We start from the raw sequence: 22,218 nt of genomic DNA on the forward strand, positions 1-22,218 counted from the left end.
AATCCATTTTAAGAAACTGTTGAAGGGGGAAGGCTTTTGAAAAAGAGGATGAGTGCAAAGAAAGAAACCTTGGAACGCGAGGTGTAGACTCGAAGTGCTAAAATTTGTTAGAAAAGTGAAATTAAATAGAAATTGGAAACTCGCAGAATTGGGGTCAGGTTCGTGGGTTGGCTGCAACTGAACCTGAGCGTTTGCATGGTTATCACGTGACCTGTGGTCTCATTCATCTCACTTTCTCTCGTTCTTCCTTCTTCCTTCTTCTCTCCTTCTCTTAGACTCTTAGATAGCAGCAGTCTAGTCAATACTATCCTAATTCTCACGTTCGTTCATCACTTTCCCTCTCTCAGAACCACTTTTAGTTAACCTAGTTAACTAGTTTAGTTATGTACACCCTTGGTCACGGTTTGTCTCAGCCAAGGTATTTAGAACCTCTTAGCTTTTTATTTGGTAAATTAGTGTACCAGCCAATTTAGCAAATGGGTCCACCAATCAATTCTACCACTGGAACCCGAAAGGAACCGAAAAATATTGCAGGCACCGCTGATAACTTAGAAATACCAGGTATTTAACCTCGGAATGAGTGGTAAGTGTATAATGATGCTCTACTGGACAAAAGAAGCAGCGACCTTCTGCACCGTCTCAACCGACATGTAGTTGTCAGTGTTGGTCAAGTACGCAGCTCCAAGACCCATACTCTGCGCCTCCTGCACAACAGCCTCATAATCAAGCGTCATAGGCGCACTGTACAGAATAATCGCATCTTTAGAATAATTTTTGCTGGAAGAAAACTTATTCGCCGGGATATTGGTTGTCCATGCAGAGTAGGAGTTCTCAAATTCAACAATCAGGTCCGCTGCTTCAAAGTATCCATCCGCGGAGCCGTCTTCGAGCGTAGCGCCTGGGTTGAACACCACAGTGGAAAGACAGCCGGACTTGGCTGACTTGGAGACGGATTGCATATAGGAGATTTTGTCCGCGTCGTTCGTGTTGGGCGCTTCGTCGAAGAAAATTCCGGAGACGGTGATGTTCTTTGACTTGTTTGAGGACCATTTGCTGTAAATGGAGATGTCGTCGATGACTTCGGAGATATCGCGCTCGGCGTAGTTGGTTGGGATGTAGCCGAGAACTTGGACGTTGTCGTAGCTGTTTAACTTGGCGACGCCCGCGATGATATTTTCGTCGGGGTAGGCTATAGATAGTCAACTACTAGAATAAACTGCTGGAGTTTTTGTGCCAGAGACTCATAATCGTACCGGAATCGCCAGGGCCGCTATCGGGATTGACAATGATCTGGAACAGAATGTCCGGGTGCGAAGAAACGGCGTTATAGACCGGGGCCCAGGTAGAATCATCTTCTGGCCACACATAAAGAGGCAACAAAATGCCCGTAGATGAAACCACGGAAGCAAAAGCAAGAAATGACGCAAGAACAAGAGGTCCAAACATCGTGATCGTTGTTCAATGAAGGCATGTAAGTGCAAAAGAATGAAATAGAACCTCACCACCAGGGCGCACGAACTGGGTTGCTAGAGAATTGAAGAAAAAGGAGCGACGAGACAATCCACAGGACTGATGAACAAACTTATTGGGACCGATGGTCGACCGGTTATATACTCCTCAACCCTGCCAGTCCGCGCCGAGACCCATCGAGGCCATCACAAACTCATTTTCCCAGTTCTGTCAGCCACGCGTTTGAGGAAATCCAGTTTGCAGGAAATCGTGTTAACGAACGAGTCAGGATCGCCGCTATCCCAAACACGGCAAGGGTGAGATTAGTATACTGCTGCTAACACCATACGTCAGGGACCGAGGAGCCCCGAATCGGTTCGAAAAGCCTCAAAATTCACATCCATGCAACCCGAAGGAGTTCCTTCATAAGTCATCTCATTCTAGGCCAGCATCAAAGAATGCGCAAGCGCCCTTCATTCCGGTAAACGCAGGTGCAAAATGTCGCGCACAACAATTGGAGTAGAATTTGCCGAGTGGCGCCTGCAGCGAGTGTCAAACTGCTTGGCGGCGCATATGCATCTCCCCTAGGGCTGGGTACCTGTCTCGATCACATCGAAAGACCGTTGCGTCTCGTCTCGTTTTGCCGGTGAAATGGTGGCCCCCAAGCGCCCGGTTGTGATGCCGCATGCAAGGCCGGACCTTCCCTAATTTATTTTCGGTTTCAGATCTGCTGCCCCTGTTCATGAAGGAGCTTGGCCCATTTCGTTGAGAACGATTGATCGGTGAGGCGTTAGGGGTGTAGTTTTGTAAGAGTAGGATCGGGAGGTATGTGATGTTGAGGCTCACCTCGTTATGATTTGACAGTAGCTACTAGTATTTCTACACAGAAACGAGAAGACTTCATGCACCAGCGATAATTTGCGATCATGCTATTCATACAGGTTGGCTGGCTATCTTACAGGGGGTGAAAGTAAAAGTACAGTGCCATCGGTGCAGTTCGGTCGCAGTGTTGTGTTCACAATGGTTAAATGATGGACAGTCGGCTTGAAAGACAGCTTAGACGTCAGAGCGATCTTCGGCGGACTTGGACTTGGCTTGATCATCGGCATTCTCCGCCATGGCGAGAGCCTGCTGCTGAACCTTCTTGTTGCGTCGAAGAAGAGCCGCAAATTTCTTGTCGTGGGATTCGAGTTCCTTACGGGTAGTCTCGAGATCTTTCTGCGACTTGCCGGCGAGCTCACGAAGCTCCTCGTTGGTCATAGCGGCAACATCGTCGAGGCTCGGGTTGCTACCGGGCAGGGCAGCAGTGCCCAGCATTTGCTTAGCGGTAGCAGCGGCGAAGTTGCGGACGGCAGCGGTGGTGGTCTGCAGGAGCTCGGCAGAGTGAGCGACAGCCCAGTCATGGCTACGAGTGCTGTCGGCTTCCATGGCGGACATAACGTTGGGGGGAATGACGGACTCGGATGCGTCGAGAGTGCTGGTCGCAGACGTCGACATGTTGGCCAGGTTATCATCCACCCAGCAGACGTTGTACTTCTCAGGAGTTGCGAACAGCGCGTCCAGGCCGCCGTTAATGTTGCTGGAGTCATCGCCCACGACGGAGGGGTCCACAGCTCCATTGCGACGCTTTTCCAGCAGAAGATAGCGTTCTTCCTCCTCTGGTTCCAGGTGACGAAGAACACAACCACGAGGAGTGATCAAAACGCGGCTCTTCAGCTCACCATCACCGAGGCGAATGGGCTGACCACGCAACAGAGTCTTGCGGTGCTCTTCGGTAAGCTCAATAGGTTGCTTGAGAAGATCATAATCACGAGCGTTGCACTTCATGTCAGTTCGCTGGCTGATATTGGCGGGATTGAACAGCGAACTCTTCTTCAGGTCGAGGATGCAGGCTTTGTGCATCTGGGCGAGCAACTCATGAAGCGTCATAGTCCGTTCCGCGAAAAGTTCTTTGACAGAGCGTCCGCTCTCCTCGGCATCCTTGATCAGCTGGGACAAAGTATTGTTGGAGCGCCACGGTTCCTCCGGGACAGGCTTCTCCGAGCGAGGAGGCTCTTCGATGGGGGTGGGTTTGATCTCAGGAGTTCGCTCCTTCTCCTTTAAATTGGGCGGTTCAACCTTGAGCTCAGGCTTTTTGGGCGAGGGAGCAGCCGCTTTGACAGGACTAGGGGTTTCGACAGGAGTGTTCGTGGCGGGCTCTGCCACTTCGGAAGAAGCAGCAGGCGCCTTCTTGGTCTTGCGCTTTCTTCCCAGGATCGGGGCTTGAACAGGCTCCTCAACGGGTGCGGCAGCCTTCTTAGCCTCGGCCTCCTTCGCCTTCTGGCGTCGGTCCTTTTTGGCCTGGCTCTTTGTCACCGAGCGAACAGGCGCAGAGCCGATGCGGGAAGAGGTGTGAGGAGAAGTTGCACGAGAGGCAGTGGCAGTGGTTGAAGCATCGAAGTCAGTGTCCGAACGGCTGTTGGAAGACACACTATGTCGTCGAGGCCGAGACTTTTCGGCGCCAGCAGTGGAAGGGTGCACCGATGCTGTAGTACTGATAGGGGAGGGGGCTTCGGGCTTGGGGGTCTCTACCACGCGAAGAATACGCGGTTGGCGAGGAGCGGGTGAGTCGGAAGCGCGGGAAGCGGATGTAAGAGGGGTGTTGGGCCGCGAGCCAACAGCAGAGCCTGAACCGGTAACAGAGGCAAAAGTACCAGAAAGAGCGCGCTCGGATTTGACGGGGACATTGTCCTGGGCGGCCAAGGACGTGTTGAGTGTGATCGGGCTTGGTTTGGCTAGCTTTTCCTCAGCAGTGGTATCTGACAGCTTTAGTTTGTTGCTGCGAGCCCTAGTAGCTGATTTGGCAACAGGGGAGCCAAAGGAGATCTGAGAAGCGTCTCTGGGGCGCGTCGATAGGGATCCACGGCGTGAGGTTGTCTCAGATCCGGAGTTGTTCTTTTGCGTTGGAGAACCTGCACGTGAAAAGCCGGTTTCCAGACCCGGGGGCAGCATCGGAGCAGGCGATGATGCTTTAGGGGAACTCAATTGCTCCTGAAAAATCGAGGACGAAGTATGGCCCTGCGGCAGTGGGAGTCCCGGGGGGAGAGTCGGCGTGCCAACCCGACCAGCAGAGTCATTTGGACGCTGAGACTTGAGAAATCCAAACGTGTCGACCGATTTGTTTTCTTGCAAGGAGCTCCCTAGAGGCGGGAAATCCTCATTAACTGTAAAACAATTGTTAGCAATTTGTATGACCATAGGCAGGACAGCAATGATGTAGGAGGTAGGTGAACGGACGTCGCAAGGGGAGAACGGGCAAAAAACGCAAAAACCGAGGGCAACAGCTGATCAAAGAGAAATGCAGCATGCACATCGGCCAAACGAATAATTACATGATGGGTACTGGCTTCAAAAAGCCAGGCACATAATAGAGCATGGGTCTAGGTGGGTGGCAGCGGCAACGGCAGTGAGACAACTGGTTTCGAATAAGACCCTGTTCCGAGTGATGATAGCAGGGTAGGGAAGGTCTTAACGTACATTAATCGAAGAACCCCGACGGTCTTAAAGATGGTGCAGAGACCCGAAGAGGGTTCCGAATGGCCGAAAGTCCCCCATACAGTAACCGCCGAATACAAAAAAAGACCCAGGAGACATGCAAAAAGGTATGTCCAAATAAATGATGCAAAAACGCCATGGACCGGGGACGTGATAAAGGCCGGAATAAGACATGCACGGAAAAGAAAAATTTCAAGGCCCATCACAATACACCGAGAGGCACGCCGGCCAGTCGTATTGGTGTTCAGAGCCGCCGGCTCCATTGAAGCAGAATGCAAACCCGGCAAATTATGGCAAAAAAGACAAAAAAAAGCAAACAGGCAAACAGGCAAAAATGAAAGAGCAATCATGTCATCAAGGGTGCAGGCCCATCAAAACATTAAAAAGAAAAATCATGATCAGGAGCAACAGGGAATGAAATATCAATCATAGAAAAATTATGCAAAAAGCAAAAGGAATGGGGGATGGGGGTGTTGGACGTCCGCTCACCACCGGGTAAAGCCACCGGCTCCATACATCATCGAGGGGTTATACCCACCTTGGCCCTGGCTCCCGTACAACGCCTGCCCAGCAGTAGCATTGCCGTTAACTTGTTGCATTCTCGCCTGCAAAATGCTCGGGTCCGCAAGATCTACTACACCGCCTCCACCGGAGGAAGTGTTAGCGTGTCTGTGCTTCTTCCCCTTCTTCTTCTGCTTCTGTGGGCCACCCGCTTCAGGTGTTGCGCCTGCCTGGGACCCATAGAAAGAGCTGAGAAGGCCGTTGACGGGAGTCAGGGGAGGTGGGGTTTGGTGCTGTTGAAGAAAAGGGAACATGAACTCACGCTTTGCGGCCTCCTGGCCTTGTACTCCAACACCGCTTGCGCTGCTTCGGCCACGCAGCAATTCACGCATCAGTTCGGGGGTTGCATCTTGCTTTCCCATGTTTCCGCCAAGTCCGCCCAGGTTAGCATTGGCGGTGAATCCATGCCCCTGCGCAAACATACCGCCTCCACTGATTGGAGGAGTTCCTGCGGTCTTCAAGCCAGGAGGTGGGCCCTGGACACCACTGCCATAGAAGCCGCTAGCAAGGGTGTGCTGGGGGCTTGGCGCAGACAATGGGTTTGGCGTCCCGGACTGCATCTGGCTCAGCATGCGGGCATTGCTGATATTCTTGGATCCAGCCTCGTTAAAGCCAAAGCGCGAGGATTGGCGGTTCTGGGCCTGCAGGGCGTTGATCTGTGCCATTTGGTTGTGCAGAAGACCCTGGCGCACCTGTGCGGCTTGATCGAGATCGGCGGAGCCCAGGGGATCAGATAAACCGGCTTGTTGATTTCCAGCAGATTTGAGAAGCATCAATTGCTGCTGTTGGAGCGGGGTCAAACTTCGGCCAGCCAAATTCAAACCTTGGAACTGGTGGCTGGTAGCAGAGACAGGGGAGCCAACAGTTGAGTTGTCAGCCGTGCCTTGCTGAGAAGGTGGTTGAATCGCGCCGTGGGATTCACGGGTCTGTCGACCGCGCGGGGGGTTCGCATCTTCAGGCTCACCTCCCAGCTGAAGGCTTCCAGCTTCACGGCTATCCTCTTCCGTAGCAGTAGACTGGAGAAGCTCTTGTTGTTGTTTTATGCGTTCTTGCTCGGCTTTCTCTCGCATCGCTCGGCGCTTAACGCCACCATACGGATCGATAAAAGAGGGATAGTTTTGGATAAAGTTGAGTTCGTCTTCAGGGATGTCGACAGATGAGAAAACAAATCGGAAGTCGGGTGACAAGAAATCTTTGATAACATTCTCCCATGCGACTTCGGAGGGAGTTTTCGTGTCACGGGGGCGGGGGTGAGCAGAAGATCGTGCCTCTGATGTGGATGCCCGCTGAGCTTCCTGCGCAACGGGGGACGGCTTTTCAGGGCGCTTGTACTCCTCGGTAGCCGTTGCGACATTCACACTAGCCGGCCGAGGGCTTTGCGATGCCTGACTTCCGGTCAAGCTTGTCCGCCTGGTTCTGATGGTAGCATCTTTGTTTGCCCAGCTGGCGGAGGAAGGGAGAGCAGGGCCATCGGGAATGGGCTGACGTCCGCTGATTGAGTCGTCTTTGCTAGGCTGCCGGCGCATCTGGTGGGAGATCGGTTGATTGGGACGGGGGTGAGAGGCATGCGGCGCTTGGTTCTGGCGCTGGCTGGACAACGTATTCATGGAAGAGAGGTCGGATCGAGTGTAACTTTCACTATCTTCGCCGGTTTCGTGCAAGAACGTGCAGTTGCGGTTGTTGCATTGCTCGTTGCGTAGGAAGGACGAGCAATACTTGGTCGTTCCGTATTGCGCGCGCAACACGCGGTCACCATTCGCCGATCCATCCACGGCGTTGATGCAAGTCGCAGCATCACCTTTGCGCGAAAATGTGACATAGACACCAATCCCTTGATGGGGGTTACCGCCAGGCTTGGCCTTGCTGACCACAATCTTTTCAATATCACCATATTGGCCGAAATACTCCCTTCCGCGAAGTGTCTGAAGTAGCTGGTTCTCATCACGGATCGTGGGGTTCAACCCAATAACATAGACCAAGTTCTTCTGCACCACACGAACACCTGCCAGGTTCTTTCGACTGGAGGCCTCAATTTCACGCTTCTCGGCTTCCTTTTTCTTTGCTGCAGCTGCTTTGCGGTGCTTCAATGCCAGGTCTGCCTTGAATCTATAACATCAAATCGAGTCAGCCATGTTCTCGAACGGGAGATATTGTTTGGTGAAGGGCGGGGATTCACGAACTCTTCGGCGTCGGGGATCTTGTATTGAATCGTGCTGTCATCGTACGGACGACGGCAATTCGGGCATCGACCCTCTTCGCTGTGGGTTTTGATATTGTTGTAGCAGAACTGGCAAATCTAAAGGAGAGTCGCATGTCAGCAAGATCAGAAATGCAAGGGACGCGCAGACCATGTCGGCGCACATGGATCAGGCCAGGGAGGGCGTACTTGATAACCGCAAGGACACGGTTTGAAGTTCTTGTCGGACAGGTCGAACTCTTCGATGCAGAGCGGACTACAGAAGAGCTAGTTAGCCTTCATGTCGCGTGACCATCCAAAAATGACACTCACCAGAACTCATCATCGTCGTCGATGACGGAATCGATCTGTTGGCGACTGGACATGGTCGCGGTGGAAAGTGTGGGATCGGGGGTAGACGACCGGGGAAATTGAACGCCGGCACCCAATCGAGGAAGGGGGTGCAAAATCGAAGAAAGAGAAGAAGACGCTACTCCGGGTCCGGAAAAATGGAAATGAGGAACGAGAAGGAGAAAAGACGGCGACGAGGAGGGAGAGGGGTGGGATGATGGGGAACGGCGAAGGCGGCTTTGAGGAAAGGATTCATTTTGCTGGCATTGCCTGATCCGGTTTAGCCCGAATCCCACGTGACTCCGGGCAGGTTCGACCAACCTCCATCCTCACAATCCCAATTACGTGCCTTCGTCCCCTCCTGCCGCAGCCATTGCTCCCCCTTCTCCCACAATGGCATCCGCACGCTCCTTGATGCGCCTGGGCTCTGGCCGCTCGGTGGCTTCGGCCTCGAGGTCCATGGCTAACCGCGCCTTTTCCTCCACCTCCCTTCAGTACGCCACGAAGGCTTCAACACAACCAGGCTCGCCGGAGCCCGAGAACATGCGCCAGGCGCAACGGCCTCGTAAGTGAAATTTTTACGATCAATTGAAACAATTGCAAATTGACTAACTCGATTTTCGCTGTTTAGCCTCCGGTCCCCTCCGTGCTCCGGTCATCAACCCTGCCGACAAGTACCAGGACAAGGCCGACGGTCTGCACAAGTACGGACAGTACATCATGTCGTGCCTGCCGAAATACGTCCAGCAGTTCACCGTGTGGAAGGACGAGCTCACAGTTTACACTGCCCCCTCCGGTATCATTCCCCTCATGAGCTTCCTGAAGAACCACACGGCCGCCGAGTTCACCCAGATCTCCGATATCACCGGTGTCGATTTCCCCACCCGTGACCAGCGTTTTGAGGTCGTCTACAACCTTCTCAGTGTCCGCTTCAACTCCCGCATTCGCGTCAAGACCTACTGTGACGAAGCTACTCCCGTCCCCAGTGTGACTGGCCTATTCGAGGGTGCCCTGTGGTACGAGCGTGAGGTGTACGACATGTTCGGTGTCTTCTTCTCCGGCCACCCCGATCTGCGCCGTATCATGACTGACTACGGTTTCGACGGACACCCCCTGCGCAAGGACTTCCCCTTGACCGGTTATACCGAGCTCCGTTACGACGAGGAGAAGAAGCGCATTGTCATTGAGCCCCTCGAGCTTACCCAAGCTTTCCGCAACTTCGAGAGCGGTTCCACCGCCTGGGAGCCCGTTGGTCCTGGCGAGAATCGAACCCCCGATTCTGTAAGTGGCCCTGGTCCATTTAAATGTCTTGCAACAACTGCTAACCTATCTCAATACAGTTCAAGATTGCTACTCCCAAGCCCGAGGAGAAGCCTGAAGAAAAGAAATAGAGATTTGTACGCGTATCATTTTCTTTGCAATGTCTGTATGTACATATCGTTAATCTCAAGGTGCTTTTGCCCTTGAATTTTTTTCTTGCTATTTGAGCTATAAAATTATAAGATATATATCCTGTTGTAAGCTTTGCCGCAATAGCCTAAATTTAGTGTGAAATTCTGTGTCACGGAAACCAGAATTGAGTGATTTGCATTTGTAGATATCAGATTCAGTGCTTGGGGATTATTGTAAATTCATATGAAACTCGGTAAGTGACGGCCACAGCAAAGCGGCCGGTGCTATTGCGCTTGGGTAGACGGAGACCCAAATCACCGCGTGGGCGGGGGCTGTCGCATTGGCGAGGCGGAGAATCTTGGCAGATGATCCGCCAGCGAAAAAAAAAGCTCCGCATCTTCAACCTTTCCGAGCCACGATCGAACAAAAAATACCGGGTATACTTCTATTCTTTTCGCCCCTGTGTCTTTACACGATCTACGAAACACCAGAAATCCGATCGATACCGCCGACAACATGCCGAAGCGCAAATTAGGCGAGCTGAACGGCTCCGCGCGGTTAGACGAGGGCAAAGCGCGCAAGATGTCGATGAGAGCGATCCGACTGACCAGCAAGTTCGAGCAAGGCGTACAAATCATCTCGAAGGGCCTGAAGACCGCGCGGGGTTTCGAGCGACAAAAACTCAGCCGCCGAGAGAAGACCGCAAGAAGCGACAACAACAGACTGGCACTGATCAAGCTGGGAGAAGAGATTGAGGCGTTGAAGGTATGGATTCTGCAAATGTCGCGCAGTTTGCTCGATTTAGAAGAGAATATGTAGTCTGGATATCTGTCCGTGCTAACTCGTTTCCTCCTTTCTAGGGGCTTGACTACCACATTACCGCCGAGCGATACCTCTACAAACAACTGTTCAAGACCAAGCGGATTGCGGAGTTGCCGACATTTCAGGAATTTCAAGAGGCTAAGAATGTCTCCACCGAGGGACCCAAGAGCACTGCCGAGGCAAATATCCTTGCGCGATTGTTCAAGTCGAATCCGGTGCAGAATGTGATGCCTGGGTTGCTGGCCGATATTCGGAAATTGTTGGGAGTGGACAACGCGCCTGCTGGGAACGCTGCGAAGAAGGACAATGCCAAGAAGGAAGCGCCTAAGAAGGAGAAGGCGTCTCGGGTCGAGGAATCTGAATCCGAGTCTGAATATCAAGTGCCGCAGAAAAGGGCCGAGAAGATGGCCTCGAAGCATGCCGAGCAGGACTCGGAGTTTGAGGAAGATGTCAATGGACCCGAAGGCGAAGTATTCGATAGCGATGAGTTGGCTCAGTTCGATTCACGACTGGCCCCAGGTTCTGGTGACGAAGAAGAGTCCGATTCTGGAGACGATGAGAAGAGTGAGGGCCTTGGACGTGACGATATTTCCGATTCTGTTTCTCGCTCGCCCTCTCCCGACTTCTCAGCCGAGGAGTCACCACCACCCAAGAAGGTCAAGGCAAACAAAGTTGCTCCTGGCCCGGTCAAGGATACAACTTTCCTGCCATCTCTAATGATGGGCGGCTACTGGTCTGGCTCGGAAGAAGCAAGTGATGACGAGGCGGCAGGCCCACCGAAGCGCAAGAACCGCATGGGTCAACAGGCTCGTCGCGCTCTTTGGGAAAAGAAGTACGGCGCCGGCGCAAACCACATCAAGAAGGAGCAAAAGGAGCAGAAGCGGAATCGTGATAGTGGATGGGACATGAAGCGTGGAGCAACGGGCGGTGGCCGCGGAGGCCGTGGTGGACGAGGCGGATTCGGTGGACGATCTGAAGACCGTGGTGGACATCACTCTGGACATGGAGGTGGCCAAGGCGGCAAGCCTCCTGGCCCGCCGAAGGATGAGGGTCCTTTGCATCCTTCATGGGAGGCGAAGCGGAAGCAAAAGGAGCAGACTACGGCCGCCTTCCAGGGAAAGAAGGTTGTCTTCGATTAACGATGTCATTGTTCAATACCTCGACTGTTGTTTCAGCGGAAAATTCATGCATATTTTTTATCCACAATGAATTGACACACATTCCATGTTGAAGAAGCAAAAGTAACAAACCAGTAGTTTCTGCCTTGGAAGGAGAACGCCCTAAATATACGTAACTATACTACCGCAGACCGAAAAGAAGGGCCTGCCAATAAGAACGACCCGCATTATGGTGTATCAACGGAACAAAAGCAAGACAGGCTCGAAATAGAAAGTAGAAATTCGCTGGCTAAATAAAAACGACACACCACGTCACCCCTGTCACTCATTCATGAACTGCAGCCAATGCGAGTCGGCACTCCCCGAAGGAGTCTTAAGCTCGGGATTCACAAGACCAGAGGGGTTCCCTTGATTGTCTGGCTCAAAGCATGGAATAGCAGTGAATTCGCCCAGTTCTTGCGGGAAATTGGAGACGAAATGATCGAAGCCGAAATGAGGCATGTGAGAAAGGGACTGGTGCGAGAGCGAAAAGTTGTCGGAGCCAGGCAGACCTCCACTGGGTATGTCGCCTTCCAGTATATCCTGCTCGGGCCCACCAATGCCGGAGTCAGAGCCGCTCGCTCCAGGAGGTAGAGGGATACTGGGTGATGTGATGGACATGGCCGAGCCAACGGCACCAGCAGCAGATGGCCCGGGAGTTGAGTGTGGGTTCACACCTTGCTGTATAGCGGAATCGTTGGCGAGAGCTTCTTGTTGTTTCCATGCCATGGTGGATGGTGAAACAGGTCCGGTCTTCCAGAGCATCTCCCAGTTCTTGAACCGGTCGTATGCGGATTCCATGCTGTTTCCGTTACTCTGGGTCTGTTGGGACTCGCTCCACATTTCGAGTCGGCGAATGGCTCGTTCAAGGGCTTCGATGACGCTGACGGCTGAGCGAGCAGACCCAACGCCCATTGACATGATCTTGATTAGAGAAATGCCTTGCTCAAGAGCCGCACCCAGACGCTCGGTGCGCTTTGTTAATCCCTGTGCTAAGATAACAAGGAGTGCCGCACGACAAGAGCTGAATTCAGTGAAAGAGGCACGGGCAAGCCCGGTCTCATCGCGAAGAAGACGACACAGGTCAATAATTTCGAGAGCAGCTTCAACGCAGTCTGTAACAAGAGTTGCGCGGTTCTTCGATATTCCAGATGGACCCTTGAAGGCAAGAGGTGTTTGAGATAGGGCCTTGATGTTGCTGAAGAGAAATGGACGGCCGATGAAAATCCGGGTAAGACAATAGTCGAGTTTGAGGTGGACGTTGGATCGGAACAAGACTCCTCCAGGGTTGAGATCACGGCAACTCGACTCTTCTGGCAAAGTCGACCACCACTCAAGAAGGTGTTTGCGAATGTTCAATAACCTTTCGAGACAATCCTGCTGCTGACCTTTCGGGCATGTCCGCAGAGAGGTACTGCAACACTGTTAACACAACTCGAAAGGTCTCGAGTAGATAGTCGCTGTGAACTTACATCTCGTTGGAGACTTGACCCAGTTTCAAAGTTAGCGTTATCAAGGCTATCATATTTGTATGATTGGAAGGTTGCGAGGCCGGCATCAGACCAGGAAAATCGATAGGGAATGGAGCATCAACATCGGCATCAGCAAGTGACGCCGGTCTGCCGTGAAGAATACTGATACGTCTGTAGTCTTGTTAGTACCAATCCCAAAGACATGGTCATAGTAGACTTACTTTTCAATAGTGTATGATGTCCAGAAGACACGGTTTCGGACCTCAATCATTCGCGCTGACAGTCCCTCGCCATGATACCTCCGGTGCATGCCATTCTGGATAGCAAGCTTGAGAGCCAGACCGAAGTAGGTATAACACAGTCCTGATGTATCTAGAGGAAGAAGATATGTTCCAATCAATAAACAGGCCTGCACACTTCGTACAGATGCAGTAGCAATAATGTCTGGCAAGAGCTTCGATGCAAATTGATAGAAAGTCAGACCGACCTCATCCTCTGAGAAATGATGGTCCTGCGCAGCATCTGTGGGAATATTCACTGGTGTTGCCGATTCCATATGCGCAAATTGAGTGCCAACGGCGAGTACCATCAGAATGGCACAGACTGCGCCTGCATCATCGGAAGATAGCTCGGATGGGTTCGTATAGCAGAAATTTAGTTTTTCACATAGCCAATCTTCTTCCACATAGAAGTTGTTTGTCTGCGCGTACTTGAAGAAGATCTGAACGAGAAAGTCGGCTACATATCGTGGAGGAAGGCATGTAATCGATGCCGATACTAAAGGTGACCCGGACTGAAGTTGTGTGGCTCGCCATCGCTCTTCGAATGGCTCGACTTCGGTGCTGGCCTACAATATTCATTAGTAAATGCATGATTGCGGCAAGGAGGTCATCGCTCACATCCGGAGCAGCTGTCTTCATCCACTCATCGATTTTCTTTCGGATCTTCTCCGAGAAGTTCAGATATGAGAACTCTCCGGAATATTCTGTTATCAGGTCTCGTTAGTCCGCGCTCCGGTCTGATCTTTAGCGGCCACAACTCACGGGTTGTGTTGTCTGGAAGAGCCTTGATAGTAAAATCTTCTTCGTCAATGGCCAAGTCTTCCAGCTCATTGGCGTCCACCTTGGTGGAAACCGCATCGGACTCCGAATCGCGGTGTTTGGTCTTCAGATCGTCGGCCGCCTGGCGCAACGACTGGATATCGAATGTAAGATTGGGTACATAATAGGAAAGAAGACGCTCCATGCAGCGCACGCGTTCCGCCTCTGCGATCTCATGTCGACTCAGCGAAGCTGCCCGATCCAATAATCTATGACCGCAAATTAGAACCGACACTCCAAAATCCGGGAAAGGGACGCAGGCTTCACAGCGCCAGAACTTACGAGACAGACGTTGAGCGAGTCTTTTCCGTCGGATCGATATGAGTGAAATTACACTGTCGGCGATAGCGAAGACACCGGCGACACGGTACACCACCTTCGCACTTCTCTTTCACTCTGCGACAACCGTCACATCTGCACGAGACCAGTCAAGTTAGCGGACTAGCGTTCTTTAGGCTTCAACTCCGCATTTGTGGGGAATCTGCGCACGCTCGGACTGCTCGCTTGCGATTTTCCTCGGCCACGCGAGGGCGTTTCTGCTGCTGGGAGGGAGTCGAGGTCGGGTCGTCCATGACGGGCGGTGTCAACGTGGGCGAGGTCGAACGGGCATCGTCTGCGGAGGTGGCGGAAAGGGCGCGGAGACGGTGCCCGCGGGTTCAAGGGGCCAAGGGGATCGCTGGGACGGTAGTGAGGGTTGGATTTGAGGTGCTCTGAGGTGGAAGAAAGTTGGAGAGGAGAGACCGCAGTTATCGGGTCGATAAAGCGCAAAGGAGCCCCGGCTGGCGGCCCCGCATCCTGGCAGACTCTTGCCCCAAACCCGTCGCGACCGGATGTGAGCCGAACTTTCTTTTACTCAAAATTCCCGAGAAAATTGTTAAGGGGAAATCCAGCTGGCAGTTATTTCTGCGGCGATATATTCTGTTTCTAATATCTAAAACGACATAAAAATTGACCCCGAAGGCAGTTGAATTCATATGCATGGTTGTCCCTGCCCCGGCATAGTAGCCGGTGCACTAAGGCATTAAGGCGTTCAAATCGGAGACCAAACTACCCAGATAAGCCGATTTCTCGCCCCAAGTTGTCATAATTGGTCAGTCAATTTTCATAAGGCGATCCCATGCTGATAGCCTTTCATCGCAATTTGAGATTTATTCATCTAGAGTTTGATTCATCTGAACTCTGCAGTATGAGAGCAAACTGGAGAAAACGCTGATAATCAGAAGCTTGAGCCCCAACCTTGCAGCTGCAGGAGATGAAAAACGACCTAACCCATTATAGCTTTGCGATATCCGCTACACAGTCTATTCCAGTTCTAGAATCCATCGACATGGGTTCCCAACCCTTGGCTCGCTCCAAGGTCAAGGACCTTCTTCCCAACCACCAAATCCATCAATCCCATTCCCACACACTTATAAATCACATTAGCACCAGCTGGAACTCCAATAGGATCATTCGGACCAAGAGAAGCCAACAGATCGCCCATCTCAGTCAACTGGTCCTCTTTAACTTGCGCTGTAATCAGCTCCCCAGATTCCTCCAAACAAGCTGTCTTGGAATCAACGTAGATCTTGCCCCCGCCGGAAAGAAGTGTCTCTGTATCAATCTCATGCATGGGTGGCTTATAAGAGCCAATCAACGAAATAAATCGCTGCTTCGGGGCAGATCGTAAAGCGGAATAAGAGAAATTCGGCTGGAGAGAAGGCGTGCACGAGAAAATGACATCGCAAACCTGCAGTTCGTGGAGCAGAACCTCTTCATAACCCTCAGTGTCTTCCTTCGCAATGGGTGTGATAGTCAAGTGGGGATAATTCTTGCAAAGATCAGAGAAGACATCTTTCATCTGCTCCAATCGAGTCCGTCCACGATTCACGAAGGTAATACGACGAATTTGCTCTGGATACAAAAGCAAAGCGAGACGAGCATGCCACTCCGCCTGACGACCCGATCCAAAGATGAGAATATTCTCCTTCTTGATGGCAGCGCTGCGCACGAATAGAGTCATGGATGCGAGCGCGGTGCGGAATGCGGTAATCTCGGCGGCCGCGAGAAGGCCTTGGAGTCGCCCGTCTGGTGAGAAGAGGTTAATGACCCCCTGGATCCCGCCCGGCGCAACGGTCACGCATTTGATGCCTGTTGTCTCAGTGTTGGAGACGGGCATGAAGATGCATGTGTTGTCTGCTTTTGTGGCGAAGACTGTTCGCAGCGGTTGGTGGATCAGCTTGTCTGTGGCTGGTACTGATGGTTTGGACTCGGCGGAGATGGATACGAGGGCTTTGCCTAGTTCGTTGACGAAGTCATGACATTGGGATTGTGTCAAGCTGCGGAACACTCGCGACACATCGGGCTCGGAGAGGACGTGCATGTTGGTTGGCTGGGCTGTAGTCTTTGAATTGGGATGATTCAGGCGCCTAGAATTGAATCGTTGGGTTTTGTTTTGCTGTGTCAGAAACTGGAATACGTATAAAATAGTACGGATCTGTTGTTGACAGCAAGTGAGAAGGGAGGGTCGGTAGACCCAGCCGACGGCAGTTACACTGGCGAGGGGCAGCTCCACCACGCGGGGGCGCCAAACCGGCAGGGCGCTCCGGCCATCCCCACGGAACCCTTGGGGAGGGCAATGAGTTCCGGCTATTGCTACTAGTAGATTCAAAGCCGATTGGCTACAATTTGCTTATCTGAGCGGACATTGTGTTCTAATCTTTTGATTGAATTTCTCGGTATGAATAGCAAACGTGACTCATAAAATGTAAACGCCCTCTATAGATGCGTCCCAGTCTTGGGGGGTATGCGCAATGCAAAGAAAGCTCCCAAATGGATCCAAACAGGTCAACGGGAGAAAGCAAACGGCGGAAAAAAAAATCATTTGGAAGCAAGTGTACGAGTTTAGTTGCTGCCGCCGAAGACGTTCCGGCAGCGGCGCTTGAGTTCAGCGAACATGGCGACCTGAGAGTCCTTGGTACGGCCAACAGCCTCGGTGTTCTCGATAGCACGGCGGAGCAGGAAACCCATGCATTCCTGAACGGAGCCCCAGGTCAAAAGCTTGAAGACGTTGGGAGCAGCAACAGGAGAGGCACCGACGCTGGCCTCGGCGTTCTCGAATCCCTGCAGAAGCTCGCAGCTGACCTCGTCGGCCATACCCTGGAGCTGAGCGTAGCTGAGGTCGACGTCATAGTTCTCGCCGCGGACAGCCTGCTGCATGCGGAGAGCGTGGGCCTTGCGAACAGATTCCCGGTTGTGGGTGGCAATGATGACATCCACGGAGGGCAGCTCGGCAGGGATATCCTTGGTAGGGGCTTGGAGCATGGAGTTGTATTTGCGGGTCAGGAGAGCCTCGACGACTTCGTCGTAGCACTTGTCGGTCTCTTCTTTCTCGGCCCAGATCAGGTGGCGGGGTTCAGTCTTCAGGTAGGCGCCGCGAACAAGCTTGACACCGAGAGTGTATCCCTCACGGCGGGCAATTTCCAGGTGGCGGGCGAGAGTAGCGGGAGTCGAGCGGAGGTACCCTTGGTAGGTGCCGTAGAAGATGGCACGGCCGGGGGTTTGCGAGTTGCAGTACTTCTGGTACTTCATGATCCAGGCCTCAATGCCGGGCTGGACAGCTTGCTCCTCAGCATCGACGAGGAGACGAACGCCGCGGGAAACAGCCAAGTCGCAGACCTTCCGAATAGAAGCATCCATATATTCGGTGGGAGCGGCCTCCTTCTGGAGGAGACGGAGAGCCTCAGTACCCATACCAGTGAACCTGGAGCAGTTTTGTTAGCAACATGATGGATATCCTGGGCTGCATATTTGGGGGAACTTACTTCAGAGCAACAAAGTCGCCCTGCTGGGCCATATCAACGGTCTGCAGGGTACCGTCGAGCCACATCTTGATCTCGGCCTGAGCGGCCTTCTCATCGAGCGCGGCATCCTGGTTCTCTCCAACGAGAACCTCGCGAGCATAGCCAAGAAGAACACCGCGGCATCCGAGAGCCTTGATGTTGCGAATAGACTCCTGGACCTCGAGCTTGTTCTCACCCGCGTTGAACTGCTTGTAGATGGTGTGCTTGACCAGGAAGTTCAAAATCGGGTTCTTCGAGACATCCCAGAACGCCGAGCGGGGGTGTGCCAGGTGCGACAGGGTATAAATGCAAGGCCTGAGGAGGATAGGAGAAGAAGAGACAGAAAGCACCAGCAAAGAGCGCAGGACCGAGGAGAAGGGTAGCTTGGCGAGGGGAGCTGCGAGCGATTTGCGTGGTGGGGGAGGGGATTGCGAGAAATGCTGCAAGACGTTGCTAGTAGCGACGGAGGATCGAGTGTTGCTAGTGTTGCTGACGAGGCGAGCGTTGGCACGGGTGGTGCCCGCCCGCACCGCGCGTGCAGTCTTCATTTGTTTTGTGTGGTGGTGGTGGTGGTGGTGGTGGTAGGTTGAGACTCTTGAGTAGGTAGAGGGGTAACGAGGGAAAGAGCAAAGGAAGGTCTTGAAGACACAGATAAAGAGCTCTGGTTGGTAGCAGATAAAGAAAGGGAAGATTTGATTAGGGTAGCCTTTTTCAGGGCCTTAATACTATGTAGGGTTCATGGGGAACCTGTCAAGGCCCGGTGGCAAGCGCCTGAGACCGGTACGGTGAGCGCGACTCGCTGCCGGCAACCCCTAGATTGGAGACGCGACAAGACTGGAAATTTCTTGGGTTGTGTGCTGTTATGGGGCACGTCTTTTGCAACGGGTCACCGGGTCGGTCGAGGACCCCAATATTATTATTCATAGAATTAAAGACTGGCTGCAGGACATCCTGTACCATTCCGGACTATATACCCCACAACCCGATCTTCATCGGCACGTCCTGCCCCTAACATACTTAGAATCCTTCGAATCGCGTCGCTAAATACGCTCGGGGCAGCCATCCGACTGCTGAAAGCACCAATGCTGTCGCTTCCGGCCGTATCACGCGCCTGCCGGCATGCGATTCCTTGGGAAAATCCTCGTTCGCGAGCGCTCGCAGATACCTCAGGCTGAGAGCCGATAACCACGGCCCGGTTGACAACCCCCTCTCTTTGGCTTAGTCTGTCAAGTGCGCCCCTGCACGGACCAGGTTCAACGCCAACCGGGCCGGTGATTGCGAGCCTCAGGCACCACAGCCGCCCTGCGCAGACCCAGCCGGTCAGGTGATGAGGTCGCGTGCGACCGGCTACCGGCGGTCTTGTGGCTAGTTTGAGGAATCTGGGAATCTCGCCAGCTGGGCTGTACTTACGTGATCAAATTACTCGACTTCTGACATCTTAGACATCTCCATATCATTGTACCTGACTCCAGCGTCCGCGTGAATCCTTTTGGGCTTGGCTCCCCTGAATTAAGAAACTGTCAAAGCGCATCTTCTGCGCCAATCATGTCCATCCGACCCGCCAAGCTTGGCAACTCCTACACCTTGAGGCTTGCAGTAGACCTGCACGGGACTAACCGACCATTTGCCATGATTGCTCCTATTTGCAATGGTTATAGATCTTAGTAATACACTCGCCTCTATTCCTGCCCAAACAACTGGTAAGGGGTCTATGCAAGCTGCCATATCCGCCTGCAATTTAGATCCAATTGAATAGACATGACAACTCTTAAGCCTGGAGCACCAGAATACCCTGGTGCGAAATACGGAGGCCATTTATCTCTTGGCAGATGCGAACTCCCCGCTTAGCGCGTCATTCTATACAGGGTTTATCAAATCTATGTGACGATGGCGATGCAAGATGCCGCGACTGTACGAATCGACGTACTTGGGCCGTTGCATCGTCCCATGTCCTGTTGTTGGCTTTCTGGATAAACCCTTTCCCCTGTGCATGGTCTCCAGTGTTGCTAGAAGAACTGAGTATCGCTCTGCAGGTGTTGACTAGAAAACAGCCAATATATATTTCCATGATTGAGCTCAAGTACACTCAGCGCTGAGACGTGCATAGTAGATGTCCAATATCTACAATGGAGTCGGACTTGGGATGTCTATGAAGTACTTGATCTGATTGCTTGCGACCCAAGTCAACTTGAAATTGTTTAAATCACCGACGTAGAGTTGCATCTTCTCAATGCTGTACCTCGAATTGCTTCTCCAACAATGGATGAGGCTTTGAGGCCCCACCATTCCTGACGGCCAACCAGTGCGCCCGCCGGGCCGGTAGCCCCACCCGGGAGGTTTGCCGGCCGCTGCTGATTTGCGACCGCCTCCAAGTGCAGGGTAATGCTGGAATGCTGGGGCAATTGGCTGCGCTGCACAGCTGCACCGGCGGTAGCCGGTCATTTCATCATGTCTTCCCCGCGTTCTACTTTTTCCCCTCAGCACTCCTCAAGACTTTTCTTGAACACATCTCCAACTTTCGACTTGCTGGAAGTTAGCTTTGATCTTTGTCTCTCTAGTTTCGAAGTTCTTCACCATGCAGTCCATCTTGCGCGCCAGAGTGCCCTTGTCGCGGGCATGCCGCATCCAGTCGCGTACCCTGGGTACCTACGCGACCTTCAAGGTGCCGCAGATTAACAACGAGCCTAACGTGAGTCTCTGGAATTTTCGCAATGATGCGATGCAGCTATAGCTAACTCGCTTGTAATAGAAACACTACATCCCCGGTACTGCGGATCGCAAGGGCCTCGAGGACGCTCTTGCTTCATACAAGCAGAACGCTCCGCTGAACGTGCCTCTGGTCGTGGCTGGTAAGGAGATCAGCAGCTCCCAGACTTTCACCCAGAGCAACCCGGCCACCCACGCGCCGCTCGCGACCTACTCCAATGCCTCCAAGGCCGATGTCCAAGCTGCCATTGACTCCGCCCTCAATGCCCGCAAGTCTTGGGCTGCGACCCCCTTCGCGGAGCGTGCCAGCATCTTCCTCAAGGCCGCTGACCTGATCGCCTCCAAGTACCGCTACGATATCATGGCTCTGACTATGCACGGCCAAGGCAAGAACGCCTGGCAGGCGGAGATTGACTCGGCCGCTGAGCTGTGCGATTTCTTCCGCTTCGGTGTCAAGTATGCCGAGGAGCTCTACGCCCAGCAGCCTGTCCACCATGCCCCTGGCGTGTGGAACCGTCTCGAGTACCGTCCTCTCGAGGGCTTCGTCTACGCCATCAGCCCCTTCAACTTCACCGCCATCGGTGGTAACCTGGCTGGTGCTCCCGCTCTAATGGGTAACGTTGTCTTGTGGAAGCCTTCGCCCTCTGCCATTGCCTCCAACTGGCTCGTTCACCAGATCCTTCTTGAGGCCGGTCTGCCCAAGGATGTCATCCAATTCGTCCCTGGTGAGGCTGAGGAGGTCACCAGCACCGTTCTCAACCACAAGGAATTCGCCGCCCTCCACTTCACTGGCAGCACTGATGTCTTCCGCATGCTGTATGGCAAGATCTCCCAGGGTGTGGCGGATGGCAAGTACCGCAGCTACCCACGCATCGTGGGCGAGACCGGTGGCAAGAACTTCCACCTGATTCATAAGTCCGCCGATGTGCGTAACGCCGTGGTCCAGACCGTCCGTGGTGCCTTTGAGTTCCAGGGACAGAAGTGCAGCGCCACCTCCCGCGCCTACGTCGCTTCCTCCATTGCCGACAAGTTCGTCGAGGGTGTCGCCGCTGAGGTCAAGAAGCTGAAGATCGGCGAGCCTTCAGAGTTCACCAACTTCTGCGGTCCCGTCGTCCACGAGGCTTCCTTCAACAAGCTGGCTGGTGTCATTGACGAGGCTAAGAACGATCCCGAGCTGGAGCTGGTTGCTGGTGGCACTTACGATTCTTCCAAGGGATGGTACATCCAGCCCACTGTCTACCGCACCTCCAACCCCGATCACCCTCTCCTCTCCCGCGAGCTGTTCGGCCCCATCATCGTCATCCACTCCTACAACGATGCCACCGAGGCCGACTTTGTCAAGATCTGCGACAAGATCGATAGCACCGGCACCTACGGTCTGACCGGTTCCATCTTCGCCCAGGACCGTGAGGCCATCCAGGTTGCTGATGATGCCCTCCGTAACGCTGCCGGCAACTTCTACATCAACTGCAAGAGCACTGGTGCCGTTGTTGGCCAGCAGCCGTTCGGTGGTGCCCGTGCTAGCGGTACCAACGACAAGGCCGGAAGTGCCAACCTGCTCTCTCGTTTCGTCAGCCTGCGCTCGGTGAAGGAGGAGTTTGTTCCCACGTACACCGTTGAGTATCCCAGCAACGCCAACTAAAGCAGACAGTCTCTTCTGCTTTGGTTAACACTGCA

The 22,218-nt window shown here is 53.1% G+C and overlaps 8 protein-coding genes across 8 annotated transcripts; 3 read left to right on the top strand and 5 right to left on the bottom strand.

Annotated features, from left to right (window-relative positions):
• Positions 1–602: 602 nt before the first annotated feature.
• N7532_008769 (spherulation-specific family 4 protein) lies at positions 603–1,446 on the bottom strand (the record flags this gene model as incomplete). The annotated part of the gene is made up of 2 exons (XM_056621261.1): positions 603–1,189; positions 1,254–1,446. The coding sequence occupies 2 exons, from the start codon at positions 1,444–1,446 to the stop codon at positions 603–605; spliced, it is 780 nt and encodes a 259-aa protein (XP_056472067.1).
• A 1,059-nt stretch (positions 1,447–2,505) lies between these two features.
• Positions 2,506–8,106, bottom strand: N7532_008770 (CCR4-NOT core ubiquitin-protein ligase subunit MOT2; the record flags this gene model as incomplete). Its single annotated transcript, XM_056621262.1, has 5 exons — positions 2,506–4,652; positions 5,522–7,650; positions 7,725–7,840; positions 7,931–7,997; positions 8,054–8,106. 5 exons carry the CDS (start codon positions 8,104–8,106, stop codon positions 2,506–2,508), a joined length of 4,512 nt encoding a protein of 1,503 aa, XP_056472068.1.
• Positions 8,107–8,464: 358 nt separating this feature from the next.
• On the top strand, positions 8,465–9,462 carry N7532_008771 (complex I 30 kDa subunit family protein; the record flags this gene model as incomplete). The annotated part of the gene is made up of 3 exons (XM_056621263.1): positions 8,465–8,636; positions 8,703–9,352; positions 9,412–9,462. The coding sequence occupies 3 exons, from the start codon at positions 8,465–8,467 to the stop codon at positions 9,460–9,462; spliced, it is 873 nt and encodes a 290-aa protein (XP_056472069.1).
• A 517-nt stretch (positions 9,463–9,979) lies between these two features.
• On the top strand, positions 9,980–11,424 carry N7532_008772 (BUD22 family protein; the record flags this gene model as incomplete). The annotated part of the gene is made up of 2 exons (XM_056621264.1): positions 9,980–10,228; positions 10,324–11,424. 2 exons carry the CDS (start codon positions 9,980–9,982, stop codon positions 11,422–11,424), a joined length of 1,350 nt encoding a protein of 449 aa, XP_056472070.1.
• A 300-nt stretch (positions 11,425–11,724) lies between these two features.
• Positions 11,725–14,586, bottom strand: N7532_008773 (Zn(II)2Cys6 transcription factor; the record flags this gene model as incomplete). The annotated part of the gene is made up of 7 exons (XM_056621265.1): positions 11,725–12,856; positions 12,915–13,085; positions 13,136–13,761; positions 13,814–13,899; positions 13,958–14,223; positions 14,297–14,428; positions 14,504–14,586. 7 exons carry the CDS (start codon positions 14,584–14,586, stop codon positions 11,725–11,727), a joined length of 2,496 nt encoding a protein of 831 aa, XP_056472071.1.
• Positions 14,587–15,326: 740 nt separating this feature from the next.
• N7532_008774 (putative proline utilization protein PrnX) lies at positions 15,327–16,376 on the bottom strand (the record flags this gene model as incomplete). The annotated part of the gene is made up of 1 exon (XM_056621266.1): positions 15,327–16,376. The coding sequence occupies one exon, from the start codon at positions 16,374–16,376 to the stop codon at positions 15,327–15,329; it is 1,050 nt and encodes a 349-aa protein (XP_056472072.1).
• A 521-nt stretch (positions 16,377–16,897) lies between these two features.
• Positions 16,898–18,383, bottom strand: N7532_008775 (proline dehydrogenase family protein; the record flags this gene model as incomplete). Its single annotated transcript, XM_056621267.1, has 2 exons — positions 16,898–17,756; positions 17,818–18,383. The coding sequence occupies 2 exons, from the start codon at positions 18,381–18,383 to the stop codon at positions 16,898–16,900; spliced, it is 1,425 nt and encodes a 474-aa protein (XP_056472073.1).
• Positions 18,384–20,410: 2,027 nt separating this feature from the next.
• prnC (delta-1-pyrroline-5-carboxylate dehydrogenase prnC) lies at positions 20,411–22,183 on the top strand (the record flags this gene model as incomplete). Its single annotated transcript, XM_056621268.1, has 2 exons — positions 20,411–20,524; positions 20,585–22,183. 2 exons carry the CDS (start codon positions 20,411–20,413, stop codon positions 22,181–22,183), a joined length of 1,713 nt encoding a protein of 570 aa, XP_056472074.1.
• Positions 22,184–22,218: the final 35 nt, after the last annotated feature.

This window comes from Penicillium argentinense (genome assembly GCF_028826775.1).
Source record: "Penicillium argentinense strain IBT 30761 chromosome Unknown utg000009l_segment0_segment0, whole genome shotgun sequence".
Classification (NCBI taxonomy): Eukaryota; Fungi; Ascomycota; class Eurotiomycetes; order Eurotiales; family Aspergillaceae; genus Penicillium; species Penicillium argentinense.